At 47.7% G+C, this 21,500-nt stretch overlaps 1 protein-coding gene across 1 annotated transcript; it reads right to left on the bottom strand.

Annotated features, from left to right (window-relative positions):
* Positions 1–12,604: 12,604 nt before the first annotated feature.
* Positions 12,605–14,785, bottom strand: LOC149363097 (uncharacterized). The gene is made up of 3 exons (XM_089569879.1): positions 14,650–14,785; positions 14,230–14,273; positions 12,605–13,252 (listed from the first exon to the last, which is right to left on the bottom strand). The coding sequence occupies exons 1-3, from the start codon at positions 14,699–14,701 to the stop codon at positions 12,896–12,898; spliced, it is 453 nt and encodes a 150-aa protein (XP_089426005.1). The 5' UTR covers positions 14,702–14,785; the 3' UTR covers positions 12,605–12,895.
* Between the last annotated feature and the right edge of the window lie 6,715 nt (positions 14,786–21,500).

The following is a 21,500-nucleotide window of genomic DNA, read 5'->3' as shown; positions in this document are numbered from 1 at the left end:
TGACATTCTACTGATAAAGTGCCATCGGAATGTACATTAGTGCCATCTGTGTGGGCCTGGCTTCAAAAAAGACAAAAAATATTACAGCCGATTTAGCTTACTTCGCCAACTGCAAAGTGTGAGTGCTAGCAGGACGCGTCTCATTTCGCTTTCGATTCAAGGCTAGATTTTCAAGATCATGCTTCAGTCAAATATCGATCAAATCGGCGATTGGCGGCCTTACTGTACAGCACTTTAAAACTTTGAAACCCTTTAAGCTATCTGAAGAGAGCAACGCAACAACGGTCGCGAGAGAGTGGCATGTAAACACGAGGCGCCATCGGTGCGGTGAGCGTAGAAAAAAAGGTGACGAAGAGTGTAGCACTAGGAGGTAGTGCGACTCCTTTTTGAACTCAGTTTAAGCATAAAATTTTTTGGGTTGATTTGTTGCTTAGCTGTTTTGTATAAGATGTGTTAGTTATGTGCTGTGCATTGGCTCTCTTTTCTTGCTTGGTTATGCATAGTGTTGATTTTGCACTGTTGTCTTAGTGTTTGTGCCTACTTCATCGACATAAAACATACCGTCACTGTAATAACCACCGTGTTTAAAAGAACAGCTGCGATAGCATAGTGATTTCGTACAGGGGCCAGCGAAGGAGATCTGTTCACGTCACCGCGGGTTCAAAGCACAGGCGTGACGCAGTCGTGGCAATGTTAATTTTATTTCGGCAGTCTAGCTAGTTTCAGACAAACAGGCAACTTTTTTTTTCAGATTGGAAGCTTAGGGCTAGTGCACTCAGGTAGGACCTCTGAACCCAATTAGCGAAAACAGACTTCACCGTCAAGAGTCCGCTTTCACGTGATTGTGGCGCTTTCCCCTGAACACGCGGCCTTGAAGTTAGTCATTTATCCCGCCGCAGGGGTTAAATGAATGTGGCGTACGAAGGACACGGGATCCCATCCCTGTCGCGACGGCTCCATTTCAATTGAGTCAAAACGCATGAGCACGCATGTGGAGTGCAATGTCATTGTACACAGAATAACCGCAGAAAGTCTAAAATAAATTGAAGCTTCCCACTCTGATTGATCCCAGATAGCATGCGCAGCGTTGTGCGGCTAGAATCTAGATACTATTACCACTGACATGCGCACCACACGATGTTTAGAGAGGCACATGATGTTGATAGCAGAGAAAACAAAATCTTGATATCACATCACATCTGCATCGACTAGGTGGAAACCTTCGATGAGAGAAATTATAGTGCCACTACGAGGGGCCTATGTCCTAAAATGTAGATACCTTTCTTCATTTTAATTAATTTGCATATTCCATGCTGCATTCGAACAGAAATGCCCATGGGAGGCTGTGTAAATATGAACAATAGTGCCGCGAATCTTTGTAATGTTTTGTAGTGTTTGTTCATGCTTCAAGGCCGCCGACACACCGCTTTATCGGGTGGTTTGTGGCGCAAGACGCGCCTAGATTTATCTCGATTGATCGCATCCAGGCGGAGCCGGTTCTAGTTTGCGCCAGAATGTTCTAGTAGCTTCCCAAAGCTTTATCTCGAATGTTCGCTATCAGCTTTAAAAAGAGCACGGCCGACAGCGGCGGTCATTCTGTTCGACGACCGCCGTGCACGCTTGTTGCTACGCCGCCGCCGAGTGAAAGTTCTTTGCGGGCGCAAGTCAGCCCGAATAAAGAGTTTCGTTTCGAAGACATTCCCGCTGTGTTCCTGTTCGCCGGACTGCAGTCACCACTACGTGACATCTGGTGGAGGTGCTAACGGATGTCCCTGTCGGCCTCACCGCCTGGGAGCCGTCAGAGCAGCCCGAGCCGTCTCGAAGAAGATCACGTGAGAGCTGCAGAAGCCGACCCCCCCCCCCCCCCCCCAGGCGAAGGGCGAAGCAGCCATCGTCTCTAAAGGTGTCCACCAGAATTCGGACGGCTACCGGACCGCACACGAACGAAGAAGGGCCCCTAGATTTCGACTTCAGGCATCGCTGTGACACCAGCCCCCATTATTTTACATCAGCCCCAACTGTCACCGACGTTCAATGCTTCACCGGGCGAGGATGCCGAGGAATGGTTGGAACAGTCTGAGCGTGTCGCCGCGTTCAACAGTTGGGATGACCAGACTAAAATGAGCCAAGTTTTCTTCGTGTTGGAAGGTTCAGCGAGAATTTGCTTCGAAAACAACGAAGCTTCTCTAGCGACGTGGAAATTATTCAAACGGGAGTTCCGAAGGCCTTCACGAGCGTCGTCAGGAAAGAAAGAGCTCAGCTGCTCCTAGAGTCACGCATCCAACACCCGAATGAGTCCGTGACCGCATATGCAGAAGAATTGAAGCGCCTTTTTCGACGAGTCGATCCTGACATGGCGGAAGAGAAGAAGGTGGAACTTTTGATGCGTGGTGCTAAAGAGGCACTTTTCGGCGGTCTGACCCGACCCCCACCGAAGACGGTCGCGGAATTCACCGGTGAAGCAGCCGCCATTGAGAGAACATTGGAAGCACGAGCCCATCATTTTCCTCGACTGCCGCAAGTGACCTCGACTGCCCTCTCGGATGGCACAGCATTCGGAGGCAACATGCGGGATGTGATGTTATCCGCGAAATTGTACGAGGAGAGCTGCGTCGCCTGCTACTATCTTCCAACCAGCCTCAAGTAGCGACTCTTGAGGAAATTGTACGCGAAGGAGTGCAGCATGCGCTTGGCACTTCGTCATCTTCGCCTCCAGCTGAAGCTCCAGCCTTAACCTACGCTGCTGCACTACGCAGTCCTCAGCCCCAACGCGAGGGCCGCATTCCGCCTCTTCGACGTGAACCAGCTGTTCCCGATCGCCGTTCCCCTGCCCCCGCCCGCCCAGCCTACGACCGACGCCCAAGCCCCAGGAAGTGCGACGCCTGGAGGACTTCCAACAACCGCCCGCTGTGCTTCCATTGCGGCGAAGCTGGTCATGTACTTCGCCACTGCCCGTACAGACACATCGGCCTGCGTGGTTTCGCCTTCGACGCCCCACGACCATTCCCCGGCCAGCGACGACGGGAAATCGACGACTACCTGCACAGAGGGGAGTACGTGTCGTCAAGCCGTCTTTCCCGCTCGCCGTCGCCGTCCACCGCACGTTTTGCATCACCGGGCTGCAGCTACGCCGCGGCTGTCCGAGCAAGGTCCCGAGCAAACAAAGCGACCTGTGGAGGTCAGGTTGCTTCCCGAGGAAACGACGAAGACCCTCCAGCGACCACGCCGTATGTAGACGCCGCACCTAATACGCCGACGACGCATGCAACAACAGCCTCGACCACGACGCGAACCGCCTTCAAAACGACGCCGTCATCAGGAAAAGCTTCGACCACACGCCCCACCCACAATTCACATATCCGTCGAAGCCGTGACCCGACGCCGAAGACGACATACAACGCCAGAGCCAGGACATCCGACTTGGAAGTCGGTATCGACGGCCGAAAAGTTACCGCTCTAGTCGACACAGGAGCCGATTATTCGGTGATGAATGGACGGTTTTCTGCGCAGCTGAGGAAAGTAACAACCGCTTGGGACGGCCTACAAAATCGCACCGCAGGGGGCCACCTCATTACGCCATCAGGGCCATGCACAGCGCGAGTGACTCTCAAGGGACATACCTATCCCGCGACCTTCGTAGTGATACGGCAATGTTCCCGCGAAGTGATCTTGGGCATGGATTTCCTTAATGAGCATCAGGCGATCATCGACCTGCGATCCAAGATGATCACACTTTCCACGGCCGAGGCTATCCCATCGATGAGAACTCCGGAACATCACGTTGCGCTTAGTGTCCTGGAGGAACAAGTGAGTGTCCCGCCTCGCTCAAGAGACATCATCGCTAGCCGTACGCTAGCCGTTCCCTGTCCAAAGCCGAAGCTAATATTCGACAACTGAGAAGGAGTGCCTTGCCATCATCTGGGCGACGTCGAAATTCCGCCCCTACCTGTACGGACGACCGTTCAAGGTAGTCAGCGATCACCACGCACTGTGCTGGCTCGCCTGTTTGAAGGACCCCTCCGGCCGCCTCGCTCAATGGAGTCTGCGGCTACAGGAGTTTGATGTAACCGTCGTTTACAAGTCCCGACGCAAGCAGTCTGACGCCGACTGCCTGTTAGGAGCCCCTGTAGATGCAGCGCAGCAGGACGACGATGAGGACGCCTTCCTGGGACCCATCAGCTCCAGGTCTTTTGCACAACAGCAACGCTCGGACCCCGACATAAAATGCCTCATCGAATACTTGGAAGGCAAGGTTTGTTCACTCCCCGCCTCGTTCAAGCGAGGATTGTCTTCGTTCTGTTTACAGAAAGATGTCCTCGTGAAGAAGAACTTTGCAGCGAACACGAAAGCCTACTTCTTGTTGTACCTGTAAGCCTGCGTGGAGAAGTTCTTCAGGCCTCACACGACGAGCTGTCAGCTGGACATCTCGGGTTTTCTCGCACCCTCCACCGCATTCAAGACAAGTATTACTGGCCCCGACTGTCTGCCGATGTCGCACATTATGTAACAACCTGCCGAGATTGGACAACTCTGCATTATGCTGCACGGGAGAAATGCGAAAGCATTTGCATTTGAACTTCAGTAACTTTTTTGCAAGTTGTCTCTGTCACGTGACACTCATCGCATCACCCATGAATGATGTCAAGAACTTTTTGAGTCATATTAGTCACGTCGCGCCTATCACGGGACCCTTTCGATGATGTTATCAACTTTTGTTTCCAAGTGATCGTTGTCTAAGATCAGTACGAATCCCGACCGACCTCACTGTCGTACAGACCACCACGCAATCACTTGCCGCCCCTTAACCGGCTTGAGCCAATGGCTACGGACATTTACAAGCCATTGAACTTTTTACCGGATTAGTTTCCTCTTCTGATGCGCTCCATATCCTTGCAGACCTTTTAGTTATGTTACGTTTACTATCAAATTTATATATATATATGTATATATATATATATATATATATATATATATATATATATATATATATATATATTGTAAGCACAACATGCGACCTTCGTCTTCATCTGTACAATATCCATCATCATCGCTCAAAGCCCAACATGCGACCTTCGTCTTCATCTGTACATATCCATCATCATCGCTCATCTTCTTCTTCAAAGGGTTGGTCGCCATACTTGCGGGTGCCATTAAAGCTCGCTCCATCCTGCGCTCTGTCTCCCGTCTCACAAGTGGTGGAGTGTGCTCTCGATCCCTGCGTCCTCTCCGCCGACAGACTGCAGCTACGTTCCGGTCGCCACCTGCTCGTACCATCCGCACCGATGGATACCGTCAGCGACAACACCACTCGTACTCCCGATGGGCCCCCCGTTCGTCTTCCTCTCGATTCGAACCGTCTGGCGCCAGCAATGATGAGCCAACCCGGTCCTTCCCAATCTTCTGGACACCCCACTTGGACCATCACCACACTCCAGCGCGAGCCTCCCATTTTTGCTGGTCTTCGTGGGGACGATGTCGAGGACTGGCTCGACCAATATAACCAGGTCAGTGCCTATAATCGTTGGGACTCAGCGATGAAACTTGTAAACGTGTCGTTCTACCTCACTGCCGTGGCCAAGACTTGGTTCGTCAACCACAAAGATGCCATCCCGGACTGGGCTCACTTCTCGGCACAGATACGAGAAATCTTTGGCACATCTGGTGCAAGCCCCGCTGTCTACAAAAAAAAAAGCTAGATACGCGCGTTCAGCTACCCGGTGAGTCCTACACATCCTACATTGAAGACGTGCTTGCCCTGTGTCGAGGTGTCAACAGCGCTATGTCAGAGAACGATCGGGTACGTCATCTTCTGAAAGGGCTTGGGTCATTGGCCTTCAATACGCTTGCTGCTCAGAATCCAACGTCAGTTCAAGACATCCGAACAACTTTCCATCGTCTTGACGACCTTCAGTCACTTCGATTAAAAGACACCTGGGACACCCCACTTTCACCCGACGTGGACTTACGCTCCCTCATTCGATCCATTATCCGGGAGGAAATGCACGGCTCCACCTTACCGCCAGTCGATTCCCACCCGCCTCCAGCGCCGTCGTCCTCGCCTTTGCGTGATCTCATCAAAGACGAGCTCGCTTCGGTCACTCGTACCTTGGCTGCGGAACCACCACCTTTACCGCGTTTTGTGCCTACCTATGCCCAGGTTGCTGCGACGCCTCCTGCTGCTGTTTACCCGTCGCATCCACAGCCCGTCCAGCAAACTCCGGTCTCTGTGTCCCCGAGCCCCGCTATGTGTCCTGTTTGGAGTCCGCCTGCACGTCGGCCGGTGTGTCACTACTGCGGAATTCGCGGGCATGTTGCCCGTGTGTGCCGTCGGCGTCAGCGCGACGAGCGCGAGTGGTACCCAGACTTTCGCAACGGAGCTACGTACTCGTCACCTGCTTACCGTCCGACGTTTGCCTCTAGTCCTCCTCTTCGCCCATCGTACGGGGACTTCTCCCACGACGCTCCGCACTCGTCGTACGCTTACCGCCCACCGTTTGCTGACCATACTAATTATCGTCCCTCCTATCCCTCTACCTCTCCGGACCGCTCCTCGAACGACAGGTCGTCGCGCCGCCGCTCCCCATCGCCTTTCCGCCGCTCGTCGTCGCCTCTACGTCCACCATCCTCCCAGACAACTGGCCACACGGAAAACTAAATTGTGCAGTTTCCGGAGGTAAAACTGCACCGCACGCCTCCCTCTCAATTCCTCCTGCACAGCCATCGAACATGTTAACCGTTGACATTGAAGGCACTGTAGTAGAAGCATTGATCGATACGGGCGCCGCCATTTCTGTAATTAGTTCTGATTTATGTTCTCGTCTTCGCAAGGTGCGCACCCCTTACAGTGGTCCGTCTCTCCGTGCTGCCAATGATGAATCAATGCGTCCTTCCGGATTGTGTACGGCACGAGTCACTCTCGACGGCATCCTGCACTACATAGTATTTGCTGTGCTTCCCTCTTGTGCTTATCCCCTCATCCTCGGCTGGGACTTCCTCCACTCTGCGCAAGCTGTAATTACCTGCTGTCCCCCTACTCTACAAGCTTCTGAATCCGACCTTTCTGCCATTTCTGTCCTGCCTTCTCATCATCTGGTTACCACCGTTGATCATGTACTTTACCCCGGCTGCGAAGATGTCCTCCCTGTTGCTTCTGCCCACGTCAACGCTGGGGACGTTTTCGTCACACCAAGCCCCCGTCTTTTCTCAAGGGGCATCTTTCTCGTCGCGTCCCTGCTCCGCTTCACCAATGGGTCTTCACTACTGACTGCCTTCAACACTACGCCGGAACCCATTCTTCTGCGTCAAGGCACAGCCATCGCTTCTGTGGATACCACTCAACCTGTAGCCGTTCTTTCCTCTCTGCCCCATCAAGTTTCGCTTTTTCGACCCCTGCTTCTGCCTCTGCATCTATTTCAGCTGCTATCAGCCCCGGTCTCACCCCGACTCAAAAAGATGAATTGCTTGCCGTCTTGACCAAGCATGCCGCTTCCTTCGATACCCAGGCAACAACCTTGAGCCAAACCACCGCAGCTAAGCATCGCATCTACACAGATGGTTCGGGCATCATTCACCGTCGCCCGTATCGTGTGTCTTCTAGTGAGCGCAAGGTTATTCAAGATAACGTAGCCGACATGCTCAAGCGCCACATCATACGCCCTTCTTCGAGTCCTTGGTCTTCGCCTGTTGTGCTGGTTCAAAAGAAGGATGGCTCAGTACGCTTTTGTGTTGACTATCGCGCCCTTAACAAGATCACTAGAAAAGATGTTTATCCGCTGCCTCGGATTGATGACGCCCTCGACTGTCTCCAAGGTGCACAATTTTTCTCTAGTCTCGACCTAAAATCGGGATACTGGCAAATACCGATGCATGAGGCCGACAAGGAAAAAACTGCTTTCGCCACTCCCGACGGATTATACGAATTCAACGTTATGCCGTTCGGCCTATGCAATGCTCCGGCCACGTTCGAGCGCATGATCGACACCGTTCTCCGAGGCCTGAAGTGGAAAACGTGCCTATGCTACCTCGACGACATAGTCATTTTTTCTTCGACTTTTTCTGAACACCTTGTTCGTCTCGATGAAGTATTAAGCGCACTTTCTGAGGCCGGCCTTCAGTTAAACACCAAGAAATGTTACTTTTTGCTTCCACTTCTATCAAGGTACTCGGTCACGTCGTTAGCCAGAAAGGTGTAAAGCCTGATCCCGACAAAGTGGCTGCAGTTTTGCATTTTCCTCGCCCATCGCGCGTCAAAGACCTGCGCAGTTTTCTGGGGCTAGCGTCATACTTCCGGCGCTTCATACGCAACTTTGCCTCTATTGCGGCCCCTCTGCATAAGCTCCTCTGCGCTGACCAGCCGTTTGTGTGGTCTGAGACCTGTGAGGTCGCTTTTACTACCTTAAAGAAGGCTCTCACATCTGATCCGATACTGGCACATTTCGACGACAATGCTCCAACGATTTTACACACGGACGCCAGTGGACACGGCATTGGTGCAGTTCTTCTGCAGCGGCAGCACTCTTCGTGCGAGCAAGTCATCGCCTACGCCAGTCGTACACTGACTGCAGCGGAGCAGAACTACACGATAACTGAGCAAGAGTGCCTCGCTGTTGTCTGGGCCATTCAGAAATTTCGCCCTTATTTGTACGGCCGCCAGTTCACAGTTGTCACTGACCATCATGCCCTGTGCTGGTTGTCCTCGCAAAAGAACTTGTCCGGCCGCCTCGGCCGCTGGATTCTCCGTCTCCAGGAATATGACTTTACCGTCAACTATAAATCGGGCAAGAAACACCAGGACGCCGATGCGCTATCTCGTTGTCCCCTCGCCCAAACCCATCCACCGCGCGTGTCCTCCGCATCCTCAAACTGCCAAACTAGCCCTTCGACGGCTATCTCAACCTTGACCGCCGCACCCATTGACTTGATGCCAGCTCCCAGTCTTGGCGATCTCGCCTCGGCGCAGCGGGCCGACCCTTACTGCCGGACTCTTATCGACCGTCTGAGCGGTGCTACGCGGCCACCGAATGCCCGCCTACGCCGCCAACTTAACTCTTTCAAGCTAGTCGACAACATCCTTCTTTGGCACAATTACAGCCCCTTCGGTGACTCATGGGTGCCGGTCGTACCCCGTTCTCTTCGCCGAGAAGTTTTGCAGGCCTTTCATGATGACCCCCCGGCTGGCCACTTAGGCTTTCAGAAAACTTATGACCGCATCAAGCGCCGTTTCTTTTGGCCTGGCCTCTCAACCACTGTTGGAAAATACATTGCGTCTTGCATCTCTTGCCAACGTCGTAAACTGAGCACGTCTGCCCCTGCGGGCCTTCTACAGCCTCTCCCCTGTCCTTTCTCCCCTTTTGAAGTCGTTGGGATTGACCTCTACGGTCCCTTACCATTAACACCAACGGGCAACCGTTGGATCGTCACTGCCATCGACCACTTAACTAGATACGCTGAAACGGCCCCTGTTCCTTCCGGCTCTGCTTCAGAGATCGACCACTTCTTCCTGAACGCCATCCTTCTGCGCCATGGAGCTCCTCGTGTCCTTATTAGTGACCGCGGCAAGTCCTTCCTCTCCAGCATCCTTGCCGAAGTTCTTCACGCCTCCAGAACCGTGCACAAAACCTCTTCAGCTTATCACCCTCAGACCAATGGGCTCACAGAGCGCTTTCATCGCACGCTGTCCGATATGCTAGCCACGTACATCCAGCCCGACCACACCAACTGGGACACCATGCTTCCCTTCGTTACCTTTGCATACAATAGTGCCATGCAAAGAACCACCAACTTCTCCCCATTCTTCCTTGTGTATGGACGTCAACCTACCTTCACCCTCGAAGCGTCTTTCTTCTCCGCCCCCTCAACCTCTTCCAGACTCTCTCACGAACAGTTTACTTCTCGTCTTACCTACTGCCGTGCCATTGCCCGCCTGAATACCGACGCCTCCCAAGCCTCCCGGAAAAGCACCTATGATCTCTCCCACCGTTCTATATTTTTTCTCCCTGGTGATGAGGTACTGCTGTGGACTCCAGTGCGTACCCCGGGATTGTGTGAAAAATTTTTGAGCCGTTATATTGGTCCGTATACTGTACTCGAACAAACGTCCCCGGTGAACTATCGCGTTGCCCCTGTTCATCCTGTTAATGATCGTCGTTGCCGAGGTGCCGAGATTGTTCGTGTTTCCCGCCTCAAACCCTTCGCCCGTCGCCCTACTGTGCTCTAATCTGCGCCCAGGCCGGTCGCTTTCGTACGCGAGGGGAGAAAGTGTAAGCACAACATGCGACCTTCGTCTTCATATGTACAATATCCATCATCATCGCTCAAAGCCCAACATGCGACCTTCGTCTTCATCTGTACGTATCCATCATCATCGCTCATCTTCTTCTTCGAAGGGTTGGTCGCCATACTTGCGGGTGCCATTAAAGCTCGCTCCATCCTGCGCTCTGTCTCCCGTCTCACAATATATATAGGTTGCGAAAGCATGAGGTACTTGACTGCTTACAAGAATATATAGCGAAGTCTACGCTTCGTTAAAGGAAACATATTTATTCGACTCGACGTTTCGATCGGAAGACCAATCTTCGGAAGATCGGATATATATATATATATATATATATATATATATATATATATTCTTTCTGTACATGTCTATGGCGAATAAATGTCATAAAAAAGACCCTTCGTGGCGTATGCTTTGCGTGCCCACTTGGAATATACAGGGCTGGAGTTCCTACCGCAATGGCGGCAAATTTCTTTTTTCGAATGGCCATTTTCTTGCAGACACTCTCTGATGACACACTCTGCCGACATGCTCCGCCGACTGTCTCGGCTGATAGGCTCTGTACACGCCAGTCATGAAACAATGAATATTGTCGCAGCAATATAACGAACAACAGTTGAGAGGTTAGCATTAGTCGGTCATGGGAAAACAACTAACGATGCAGTGCTGGCGAAAATTGATGGGCATCACTTGAAGATCACCAAACGCAGGATAGGAGCTTGTACTAGGTTCTGCTCTGGAAAAGGAAGGAAAAGTGCTGGGCACCTAAACTATTCAGCCATTGCGCACAGTGAAGGCGTTCATTCACAGTTGAGGAAGATGGCTACGCTTGGGTGGGCGCTAATGACTAATTACTCCCTTAGCACCAACCTACTCCGCCCGGGGGGTTCCCCTGAGTATTGGAATATCGTTCCCACTTCGAGTGGCTGATCAATTCGCTCTCACCCTACCATACGCTATCCGTGCCGGTTAGCTCAGTTGGCAGAACGACTGCCTCGGTGAAGCAGTGACTCCGGTTCGAACTCTGGAAGAGGAAGAAGTTTTCGCAAACCGTGTAGTTGCTGTGAAAGGTGCATAGCTTTCCTTTGCGGCCTTATAGCTGCAGTAGGGTGTAAGCCAATAAGTAATCCCTTAGAAGCAGATTACTAGCGAGTGCATACACAGGATACCAGAATGGTGTAGTAAATAGCGTCAAAAAGAGCGTGTATGAGGAAGGAGGTATGAACTCAGGAAACGCAGTGCCAAATGTGCCGACTACGTACGTATATAGAAGAGGAAAATATTGTTCACCGGGATATATGTTCCGAGTTTTTGAAAACATAACTCCCTATGGATGGAAAATTGTACCGCAGATGATGATTTGTGTAGAGCGCGCGATTAGTCTCTAGACACGATTGAACATATTCTGCGGGAACATCGCAGTGTCAGTCCTGATGTCGATGCCTGCCCGATCAGCATCTGAGATACTACGTTTCACAAGGTTCATGTGGATTAATGGTTCCTTGCATGAAAAGTTAGGACTGCGCGAATAAAACATGGACAAGAGACATAGGAACGAAAACGACACCACGAGCGCGGACTTCTGTTTATTGATGAATGCAAGCACACGATATACAACCGCGGAACCCAAGCGCGTTCCACGTAGGAAGCCTGCGCTCGTGGTGTCGTTTTCATTCTTGTGTGTCCTGTCGTTGTCCTATTCGCGCAGTCCTACGTAGGCTGCAGTGGGAACTGAAGATCTATTAGGAACGCCGCATAATCTGCATAGGAGGAGTCAACACACCGGTTAAATTCTCATCATTATCTCCTTAGACTGCTGCGCAGGAAATTCACTTGTTTGTTTGACAGGCACATTGAAGGAGCGCTAATGCACTATTCTCCGGATTCACGGATTTCCAAGCCTTCGAAGATTTCCCGAGGCAGCTTGTGTTGGTTCAGCCAATCTCGAGGCAAGCTGACTTGAGAAGCTTCACAATCGAGAAATCACACACACACGCAACGACGCATGTACACAGACGGGTTTTTGCTCCAAGTTTCAAGTAACAATTACGAATGAAAGAGAAAAACACTGCAATTGGACATGCAAGGAAAAGAATTGTTCTCTCGCCCGAATATTCTTTTAGCACCTACCAAGGCGCCACTACAGGACGCCACGACTGATCTGCTGCGTATACGCCAGGCTCCATTTGTGTTCGACATCTTCGGTTAGTGCATTAATGTGCTGCACCAGAACTGTATTTCTTGCGGCGCAAGAAAGCACAACAGTTTATAGGGCAAGGTGCCAGTGTTGCACAAACGATCAAAAATACCTTCACATCAGTACGCCAGAAGGAAAATTAGATTTTTTTTATTCAAGAGCAGAAGCTTTGGAGAAGTCTTCTCATTGTTTCATAATTCGTGTTACGGACCTTGTTTTTCTGCTGATGCCGTGTCCTGGAGAGCGTTCTGAGGCGGAGACAAAGCGTGAGTGCGCGACGCTACTTATATGCTTGATGGTGTTCTCTGAGTGGTGCTGCTTCCGTTTGCATTTTTGTACTGCAATTTGGTGGTGGCTTTCAAAGTTTGCTTTGAGGTAGCATCGGCTGCTGACGAGGAAGCTTCGGAAGTTGAAGTGTGGCCATGCTATTTCTCGTCGTCATCCTCGTCGTCGTCATCATCGTTGTGATGCTTGTCGTCATCGTCATCATCCTCGCGCTTGTCGTCGTCATCATCATCATCCTCGTCGTCGTCGTCATCATGCTTGTCGTCCTTATCATCGTCGTCTTCGTCGTCATCATCGTCGTCATCGTCGTCATGCTTGTCGTCGTCCTCGTCGTCATCGTCGTGATCGTTGTCACCATCGTCATCATCATCATCCCTGACATCGTCTCCGTCATCCTTATGTTCACCTTTGTTGTCTAGCTCTACGTAAGAAATGTCACTGCCTTCATCTTCTCCTGGTGCGTCCGTTCCTCCGACGCAGAGTTTGCCATAACGTGTCTGCAAGCGAGAAAAATGGCAAATGAACCCAACGTAGATCGATGCATGCAGCAGATATAATTTCTTTTTCTTCTCCTACCCTATAATGACATTTGCATTAATATGTCAAGTGTGCACGAAATTGTTGAGCTCAGTGTGGGCAGTCTGAAATCTTTCCTAATGAATAAAATTCTTTTCGTGCTCTTCTGGGGTTCTATATTCTGCTGTAGCTCATGTATTACGCGCACTCAGGTCCCTCCAAAGAGGTGAGGCTACAAGTTTCACGTCAACGGAGAAAATAATAAATGCCCTGCTCAATAGTTTCACTGGATTGATTCTTTGAGAGCGATATAAGTGAATAGCACCGTGACACTCCGTTTATTGCCACGATCAAAAAGGTCGCATTGCGCAGGAGACCGCACCGCTTTCTGAACAATTCGAACCACATTAAAACGCACCCTTCTGCCATTCATCTTCAGTTTGCAAGCCAAATCAATTCTAAAAGGTTCATAGATATGAATCTTATAATAGGACATGCAAGATTTCAGCACCTTCTATTCACTGCGTAGCAGTTAAATAAAAGTAAATGCAGCAACTGGTGCTGCAGCCGCGCGAAAAAAAGAAAAGCATGTGTTTTCAGTGAGAACAATGGGACGTCAACATACTTGATGGCGACGAAATTCTGTACGCGAAGAATTGTGCCAATTATTACCGTGACTTACCGGTACCGCAGGTCTTGCTGTCTATAGTAGCTGAGCGCTTATTTACCGACGCAGAACGTAGTGCAGATATATTTATTAAAAGAAAGACAAACTATTATCCTCATGAGCAGTAGAATAACCGAGTCCTGATATAGATTACTGACTTTAAGTGATTGTTTTCCAGCAAATCACCTGTTTGGTGTGGAAGGGATGTCTATAACCTTCGAGGAGTTTGAAGAAGTATATATGGTAAAAGTATCTGATGTGTGTGTATATGCCCTAACGGAGTAACTTTACCTGGAAGCAGGGTTTGGAGACATTATTGGAAGCAGTTGGTAGTGCTGAAAGAAAAGAAAAAGCAATATGGCTCTAGTCATCATACACATAGTACTAGCTCTTAATAGAAATTTATAAAGCGCGAAAGAAATAGATCTATATATCAAAATGTTGTCAACATTCCATCTTCAAACTAGGTTGTATTTAATTTGCTGCACTTAAAGAAACGTTACTTGACACACATATTGGAGAACAAGCATATGCTTTATATCTGCGATATCTTGAAGCTGAAAGTGGTTCAAAGAGCCCGTATCAGTAACATTTTAGCCCACACTCTGTGCTTCCTTATGACCAAACCGTTGGAATCAGTTTCGGCATAGTGTATGTAACTGAGGGCAAATGATCCGGCTTAAGTACGTTAGCATGAATAAAATTACTTACCTGCTGCTAGCGCTGCCATCGACAGCAAGACAAGTACAAGTGTGATGCGCATTCTGAATCCGGCCTAGAAACAATTCTGCAGGGAACAGTCAAGTATTAGCCAAGCTGGTAAAGACGCTGATGGTTGGTGTTTCGGTCTTTTTATTCACAGCCCTTGGTGCTGTCGACCAAGTAACGCAAGATGCACGCTTGCTCTGGCGGAAATCATAACTCAGGCCTGTCAGCCCTCCTCTGCTTGACGTCAGCAATTGGCTAGACAGGAAGCATGCAAGCGGATGCAAAATGAACGTACCGTCCGACACAGCAGAAGACGACGCAACATACACATCTGTTACACTGAGCAACGGCAAAATGGCACCTGACTAGATTGTCGTAAACGGGAGGACTGCTTGCGGATGTAGTGCAGCTGTGGGCGAGGCAACGATGACAGCCGTCAAGAAGCCACTGATAAATTTAATCTTCATTCTGCTAATAGGATCACGCATGTTTCGACGTAGACGTTTAGATTAGATTTCTTGCGCACCCCTGGTATCCTTACTTGCTTCAGTCTTAGCCCCCATATATTTAACGTCAATCCCAAAGGCCGACCAGGTTTCTTTTACTACTAGCATCCGCTGCTTTGCCGGTACCAAATTGCTACGCATGACCATGAATGATCGTCGAATTGGTCCAAAGTTAGCCTAAACTGTTCAGATGAAGAAACTATTGCAAACCCATCCTTTTCATACGCGTTTCATGGTTTAAGGTCAGTGTTAGAGCCACGGGAGCTTGGTCGATATTGTCAGCAATGGGAAGAAGCCTGTGATCAACGGATTCTCAGCAGCTGCTGCTTTTTTTGCATTGACGATGCTTCCATCAGCGAGAGGCATGATTGGCAACTGTGTGCCGATGTGCGCATTGCAGCGCCCGTGAGAAGTACCAGGTATTTTCAAGCAGAAAAACACATGCCAGTATAAATTTTTTTGTCAAATATACCCCCGACATGACAGCAAATAACTGGTTGCAGCGTGTGTTGGGAAGCTACCGTATTGTGCAAACATTTTTATCCACTTAAATCTTACTTTGCAGAGCACAGAATGCGATAACCTTAACCAACTCCAGTGGCCGTTCATTTTATGCTGGCAGTGAATTATTTCAAGGTAGAGTTACGTGACGTACCCTAAGCTTAAAATCCTTCCAAATTGAAAGCATTTCTGCTATGTTACCGTGATTATTGCTCTAATGCGCTTTATAATTAACTCCGCAATACAACGCTAAACCAAAAGGGCTATAGTTTCAGCTTCAATAAATTTCTTTCGAAGGAATCAGTAATAAAAAAATGCTAATTTGCCAGAAAAAGAGGTAAAAAGTGAAATTTGAGCTTTCAGATTGGACTTGATTTTTTTGTTTTATTTCAAGGGCTCATAATGTGGCATAAAAAGAGATTTTGTTAAACAACAGTATGTCGTAGAGGCTATTATATTCCGGTAACTAGACTAGACTCCGGCTTTGAGCTTTGTCCGTTAGCCACAAGGAAAGGTGTTCCTTCCTGGCGGTCGTAAGCCCAACTTCGAGTAATCACCCTGTTACTGAGTCCTGCTTTCCTGTACACACCCTGAAAAAAGGTGGCGAATATGCACTTCAGAGGGCGGCGTTGAACTCTTGGACATCTGCTGTGCACGCAATCTTCCGTAGAGACCCGTCGGCACATTACCTACGTAATAGGGACCGGCCCAGCAGGCAATAGCTTCCTGAGGCATACCTCCTCCAATCTCGTTAAATTACGCAGGACGAGTTAAGTGCTCGGGACAATTAAGGCACGTATACTTCTTATAGAGGACGACCAGATGGGAAAGCGGAGCTGAGATCAACAGAGATATTAATGGGCGATGCTTTCGTATAGGGGGCTGGGTGTCTAAAGTATGGCAGCTTTCTTCTGGTCAACATTCATAGTATCTTCGTGAGTCCAATAGATCTAGATGCGTTTGATTATTTTCATATTAGAAACATGTATATTGAGTGATGCTTATAGTATTCGTGGCTCTTTTGAGTTGTTTAACAGCAATAAGGTGTCCTGTATATAGAGACCCCTGTTATATATGGCATTTTATTTATATACTTCACCGCATCACCGATATCGTAGAGCTCCATTACAAGTGGGTCTAGATGTTCCGAGACGTATTCACGACGTGTGAAGAACTGAGAATGTGCAGGGCTAGTAGTCGCCTTTTTTTTCGCCTTTTTCTATCATTGATGCGTGCATATAAGCTATACACGTTGCTGTACTTATATGAAACACTGTTCGAGTTGTAAGCTTTGCTCTACAATGGAGCTTGTTCTCCTTGTTTGCAGTTATTGCAGTGCATGCCATGAAGGGGCCTACCCATTTTCGGTGACGATGTTCTCATCTCATTGCAAGCAGCTGCAGCGGACGTACGTTTCTCTTTCTTGAGATGCATTTTTGCTTCTCGCTGTTCAATAAGTGGTGGGTGTATTTTACTGCGATTTTTCCCGGAGAACCGTGGTGGGTGACAGTTTTGGCAAGGCCGCGATAGTGCGCACTGTGCTGCTATTTATTGTTCTAGCACCACCCATCGTCGTCTTATCAGTAATTGGAACTGAGCCTGGTATAGTATCCTGGGTTCAAGTACTGAATGTAGAACTTGTCTGGCCTTCCGAGTTTTGGCCCCTCCACCCCACGTCGAACATTCTTCGACAAAAATTTCATTAATACAATATTGTAAGGCACTCTTGTAGAAACATTGAAGGTAATGATCCATTCATTAGATAAGTAACAAAATCTTCCTTGTAAAATTTTTCCATCGCTCGCATCCAGCAGTAATCACTTTCATAGAAAACCAATGCGGATTTTTTTTACGACAGCAAGCGCGTTAATAGCCAAAAATTGCAAATTGTTATAGGTAAAACTGCGGATATATTATTGTTACCGAGCAAACCACAAACCACCCAGAGATGCTCGGATTAAGTCTAGACGTAGACGTTTTGAGGCATAATCGCTGTGACGTCTTTTTGCCGACCTTTTTTCGTAGAAAAGCTGGAGACGTACCCATGACATATCTGCCTTAGCCTAGACACCTCGTAGATATTACTTGTGACTTCCTGGGAATTTAATCGAGATATGATTTTAGAATTTCACATTTTTCAATCATCTGATATTTTGTGTTGCCTCACTCCATTTAAAGTTGGAAATTGCCGCGAGGCATGACCAGCGCTGCCTGTATTTTGTGTGTGTGTGTGTATTTATGCTCGCTTTACGGAAACGTTATCCTACCTAAAAAGAAAAGTCATTGGGTTTAAAATGCAAGTTACTTTGGTCAGGTTTCGCATTGCTATTTCATTACTTTTCTTACTTTCAATTTATACCTTGCCCTGTAGACCATGCAAGCTATCTCAGCTCCAGATGCGAGGCCACACTGAAAAACTTTTCTTTAAATCCGCAGCCAGGACTGTAATATTTTTTTTTCTGATTAGGCGTGCGTTATTCAACATATTCAAATATTTAAAGTACAAAAATAGGTTTAATTCAATTTTTGGGGGGTAATTTTTCGCAAAATTTGTTAAAACTGCTAGTCGAGCTAGCATTGATAACTACTGCAATGCTGAACTGAGGAAAGCGTTGGCATTTCTGTAGTTGAATGTGTGACCTGTGTAATGAAATAGGATAAATTTAATGGAATCAATAGAGAAAGTAATTTTTTATAGACTGAACAAAGTGAAAAAATTATTCATCTTCATATTTGTTTGAAAACTAAGATGGTATTTAACTTATTTTCAATAGATTACAATTTGGCCCTATTTATTGCATATATCTGCATATGGGGAGCTGGTGGCCAATATTTCATTTCAAAATATCCATTAAAAAACCGTTATCGTAATTTGTGTAAGATGAGCAAAATCTTTTCAGAAAAATGTGAAGATTTAAAAACGTGTGAAACATGCGAAAAAACAAACATACAGATGCAGGTCTAAAATGCGCCACGCTCATAGCTAGGCCCTCTTGAGATGACCCAAGGTGCAGTAGAGTGTTCTTTTGTTAGCATAGCTGCCCATCGTTTCTTCCTAGCTCATTTAGCCTCATCAGTTGCAATTGCGTGTTTTCGTAAAGCATAATTGCGTAAAAATTCGGTTGCATGTGCCTATGCTTTACATGCTCCATTTCAAAAATATAAGGCCATCATCCCACTGTCCTTTGGGCATTTCTTCTCACGAGGAGTCTGCTGACATTCTGAACATAATACTCTATCCATTACGTTTATGTCAGCATTATTATAGCATGCTATAGAGGAAGCCTATGCGCAAGAGATGACCCAAGGAACAGTAGGATGGGGAAGTCACCAATACTTGTGATCCAGAATTTTTCAGGTATTACAACCGCAGTATTTAAGAGAAATTATTGGTCCCATATTCTATATACAGGGTGTTTCACCTAAGACTTTCTGCAATTTTTAAAAATAAGCTATTTGAATTAGACGCGCGCTTTTTCTGGGATAGCATTGTCAGTGGTGTAGTACATCATAATGCAGCTAAGCCGTGCTAACTAGCAGGCTTGTTAACCAATATTTAATAGTTAACTTTTAAACTATTACCGTTGGGCTCCTTAATTATTGAGAGACATGTAGCCCACCGTAAGTAATGTCCATATCCGTTTTTAGAATTTCGAGAACGCGATTATCCTCGGCGCTTTGGCCCAACCAATTTTGGCTATTTCGACGAGTTAGGTTCACTGGAGATGTTGCTTTGCCTGCAAGCTTCTCAAACCGCATGCATTTTGGCGCGATGTAGGCGAAATTTGTTGGGCCACAGCGCCGAGGATAATCGCGTTCTCGAAATTCTAAAAACGGATATGGACATTACTTACGGTGGGCTGCATGCCTCTCAATAATTAAGGAGCCCAACGGTAATAGTTTAAAAGTTAACTATTAAATATTCGTTAAAAAGCCTGCTAGTTAGCACGTCTTAGTTGAATTATGATGTACTACACCACTGACAATGCTATGCCAGAAAAAGCACGCATCTAATTCAAATAGCTTATTTTTAAAACTTGCAGAAAGTCTTAGGTGAAACACCCTGTATATATGTCTAGACTATGTAGACTGGGCGTACTTATATCATGCAAAAAAATCTGCTAAAAGTCGTGCTATACCTCTATACCTACTATACCTTACTATACCTCTGACCGGACACTAATTCTGATGATGTAGGTACGCAGATTTTTGGTAAGTGGTAGTAAACTGGATGTCTGGTGAAGACGTCTATTGTCAAGTGTAAATATCTCGCTGACATCCGTGTAACGTTTTGTGGTTTGCTGGGTGTACTGAAAACTTCAGTATTTGAAAAAATTGTATTAGTGAACTGTTTCCACTCAAAAATGCTTTCGGTCAGAATTGCTGGATAGAGATGAGATGCATTTATTCAAGCGTAATGTAGTCGCTGCTGCTTTTGAATGCATCCTGTTTTATGCCTGACTTATTTATGTCTAGCCATAGGCCACCCACCTCATCTGCACCTTGTATTGTCTGGTTACTGCTCTTTAGATGTGACTCACTAATCGGGGAAACCTGACAAAGAAAATTTATTCACTGTGGCACCACTTGTGCAGTCAAAGTCCAATGAACGCAGTTATATAGCCAGAAAGTACAAAGCCCAGATGCCTCGGATAGGCGTGTATTATGGATCCGAGGAAAGCCACCGAAACAAAGAGTGCTGGTGAAGAATGTCGACTCAAACCATTTACGCAAGTATGTAAGTGTGCACACACATAATGTTTCGAATTCCAGAAATGGCTGCAAAGAGTAAATTTTGGTGTGTTTATGACCGCTGGCGCTGTTGGTTTTCTCTAGCTGCAGTTTTGATTTAAAACCGTGGGCGTCAAATAAACCGTCATGTACGGATAGTAAAACAATTCATTGTAATATTCATGCATGTCGGATGTAAAGGCAAATGTGTTATAGAAAAGGTTGAAATATTTTTGTCTGTATAATAAAATCCTGATTTTCACAATATTATAAATGAAAACTTGCGGTATTTTCTTACGGTATTTTTATATATCGATGCGATTTCACCGCTCCGTAGAGAGCGGAAATAAATATTTGTATCGACATAAGCCGCAGTTCAATGCAAACAATTAGAAAGCCTCGTCGGAAACTTCCATCAAGGCGACCGCGCATTTAAAGAGCGTAGAGAGCAGCGCATTAAAGTAATGCAAGATTATCCATTGAAAACAATTTGTTCAAGATATCCTTACAAACGTTTAAAATTATTCCAAGCAGTCCCTTAAGCATCTACACATTTTTGCAGCGACTCTGCCATGTACTGTACGTATCCTGGAGGGCGTCGACGTTAACCTTATTTGCGGCCTTTGTCACGGCGGTGCGGATAGCTTCGATGTTGCCAAACGGACTCCTTTCAGGGCGCTCTTGATTCCTGAGAACAGGATAAGCTCTGCCGGAGCCAGGTCAGGACTGTAGGGGTGCTGGGGCAGCGTCGCCAAGTTCTGCTTGGCCAACAACTCCCGTACAGGCGCGGACAAAAGTAAACGGAGCACGCAACTGTCTTCGAATATTTTTCACGCGTCGCCTAATTGAAATTTCCAGCAGTGGTACGCGCATGCTGGTAGAGGAGGTTGGTGGGCTTTTTTGTAGACAAACAACGCCTCTTCATTACCAATAGAGAAAGCTTAATTGCACTTCGAACGCAATAGCGTGCTCCGTTTACTTATGGCCGCGCCTGTACACGCAGAGAAGTGTGGCTGGGAGCGTTGTCGTAGCGCAACTGCCAGTTATCGGCGATCTCCTTTCGCTCTCGGAGGTGCCTTTTTCTCAATCTCAAGGTGCCCATAGTAGACAGCATTG

Source organism: Amblyomma mixtum, chromosome 2 (assembly GCF_055824585.1).
Source record: "Amblyomma mixtum isolate Tamu chromosome 2, ASM5582458v1, whole genome shotgun sequence".
NCBI classification, from domain to species: domain Eukaryota; kingdom Metazoa; phylum Arthropoda; class Arachnida; order Ixodida; family Ixodidae; genus Amblyomma; species Amblyomma mixtum.
Note: the sequence above shows the minus strand (reverse complement) of the source record. Positions and strands in the feature narration are given on the sequence as shown.

Coding starts and splice junctions, on each gene's coding strand:
- LOC149363097 (XM_089569879.1), bottom strand. CDS start 14,701: ATGCGCATCACACTTGTACTTGTCTTGCTGTCGATGGCAGCGCTAGCA. Junction 14,274..14,649: donor GATGGCAGCGCTAGCAGCAG/GTAAGTAATTTT, acceptor CTTTTCTTTCAG/CACTACCAACTGCTTCCAAT. Junction 13,253..14,229: donor TCTCCAAACCCTGCTTCCAG/GTAAAGTTACTC, acceptor TCTCGCTTGCAG/ACACGTTATGGCAAACTCTG.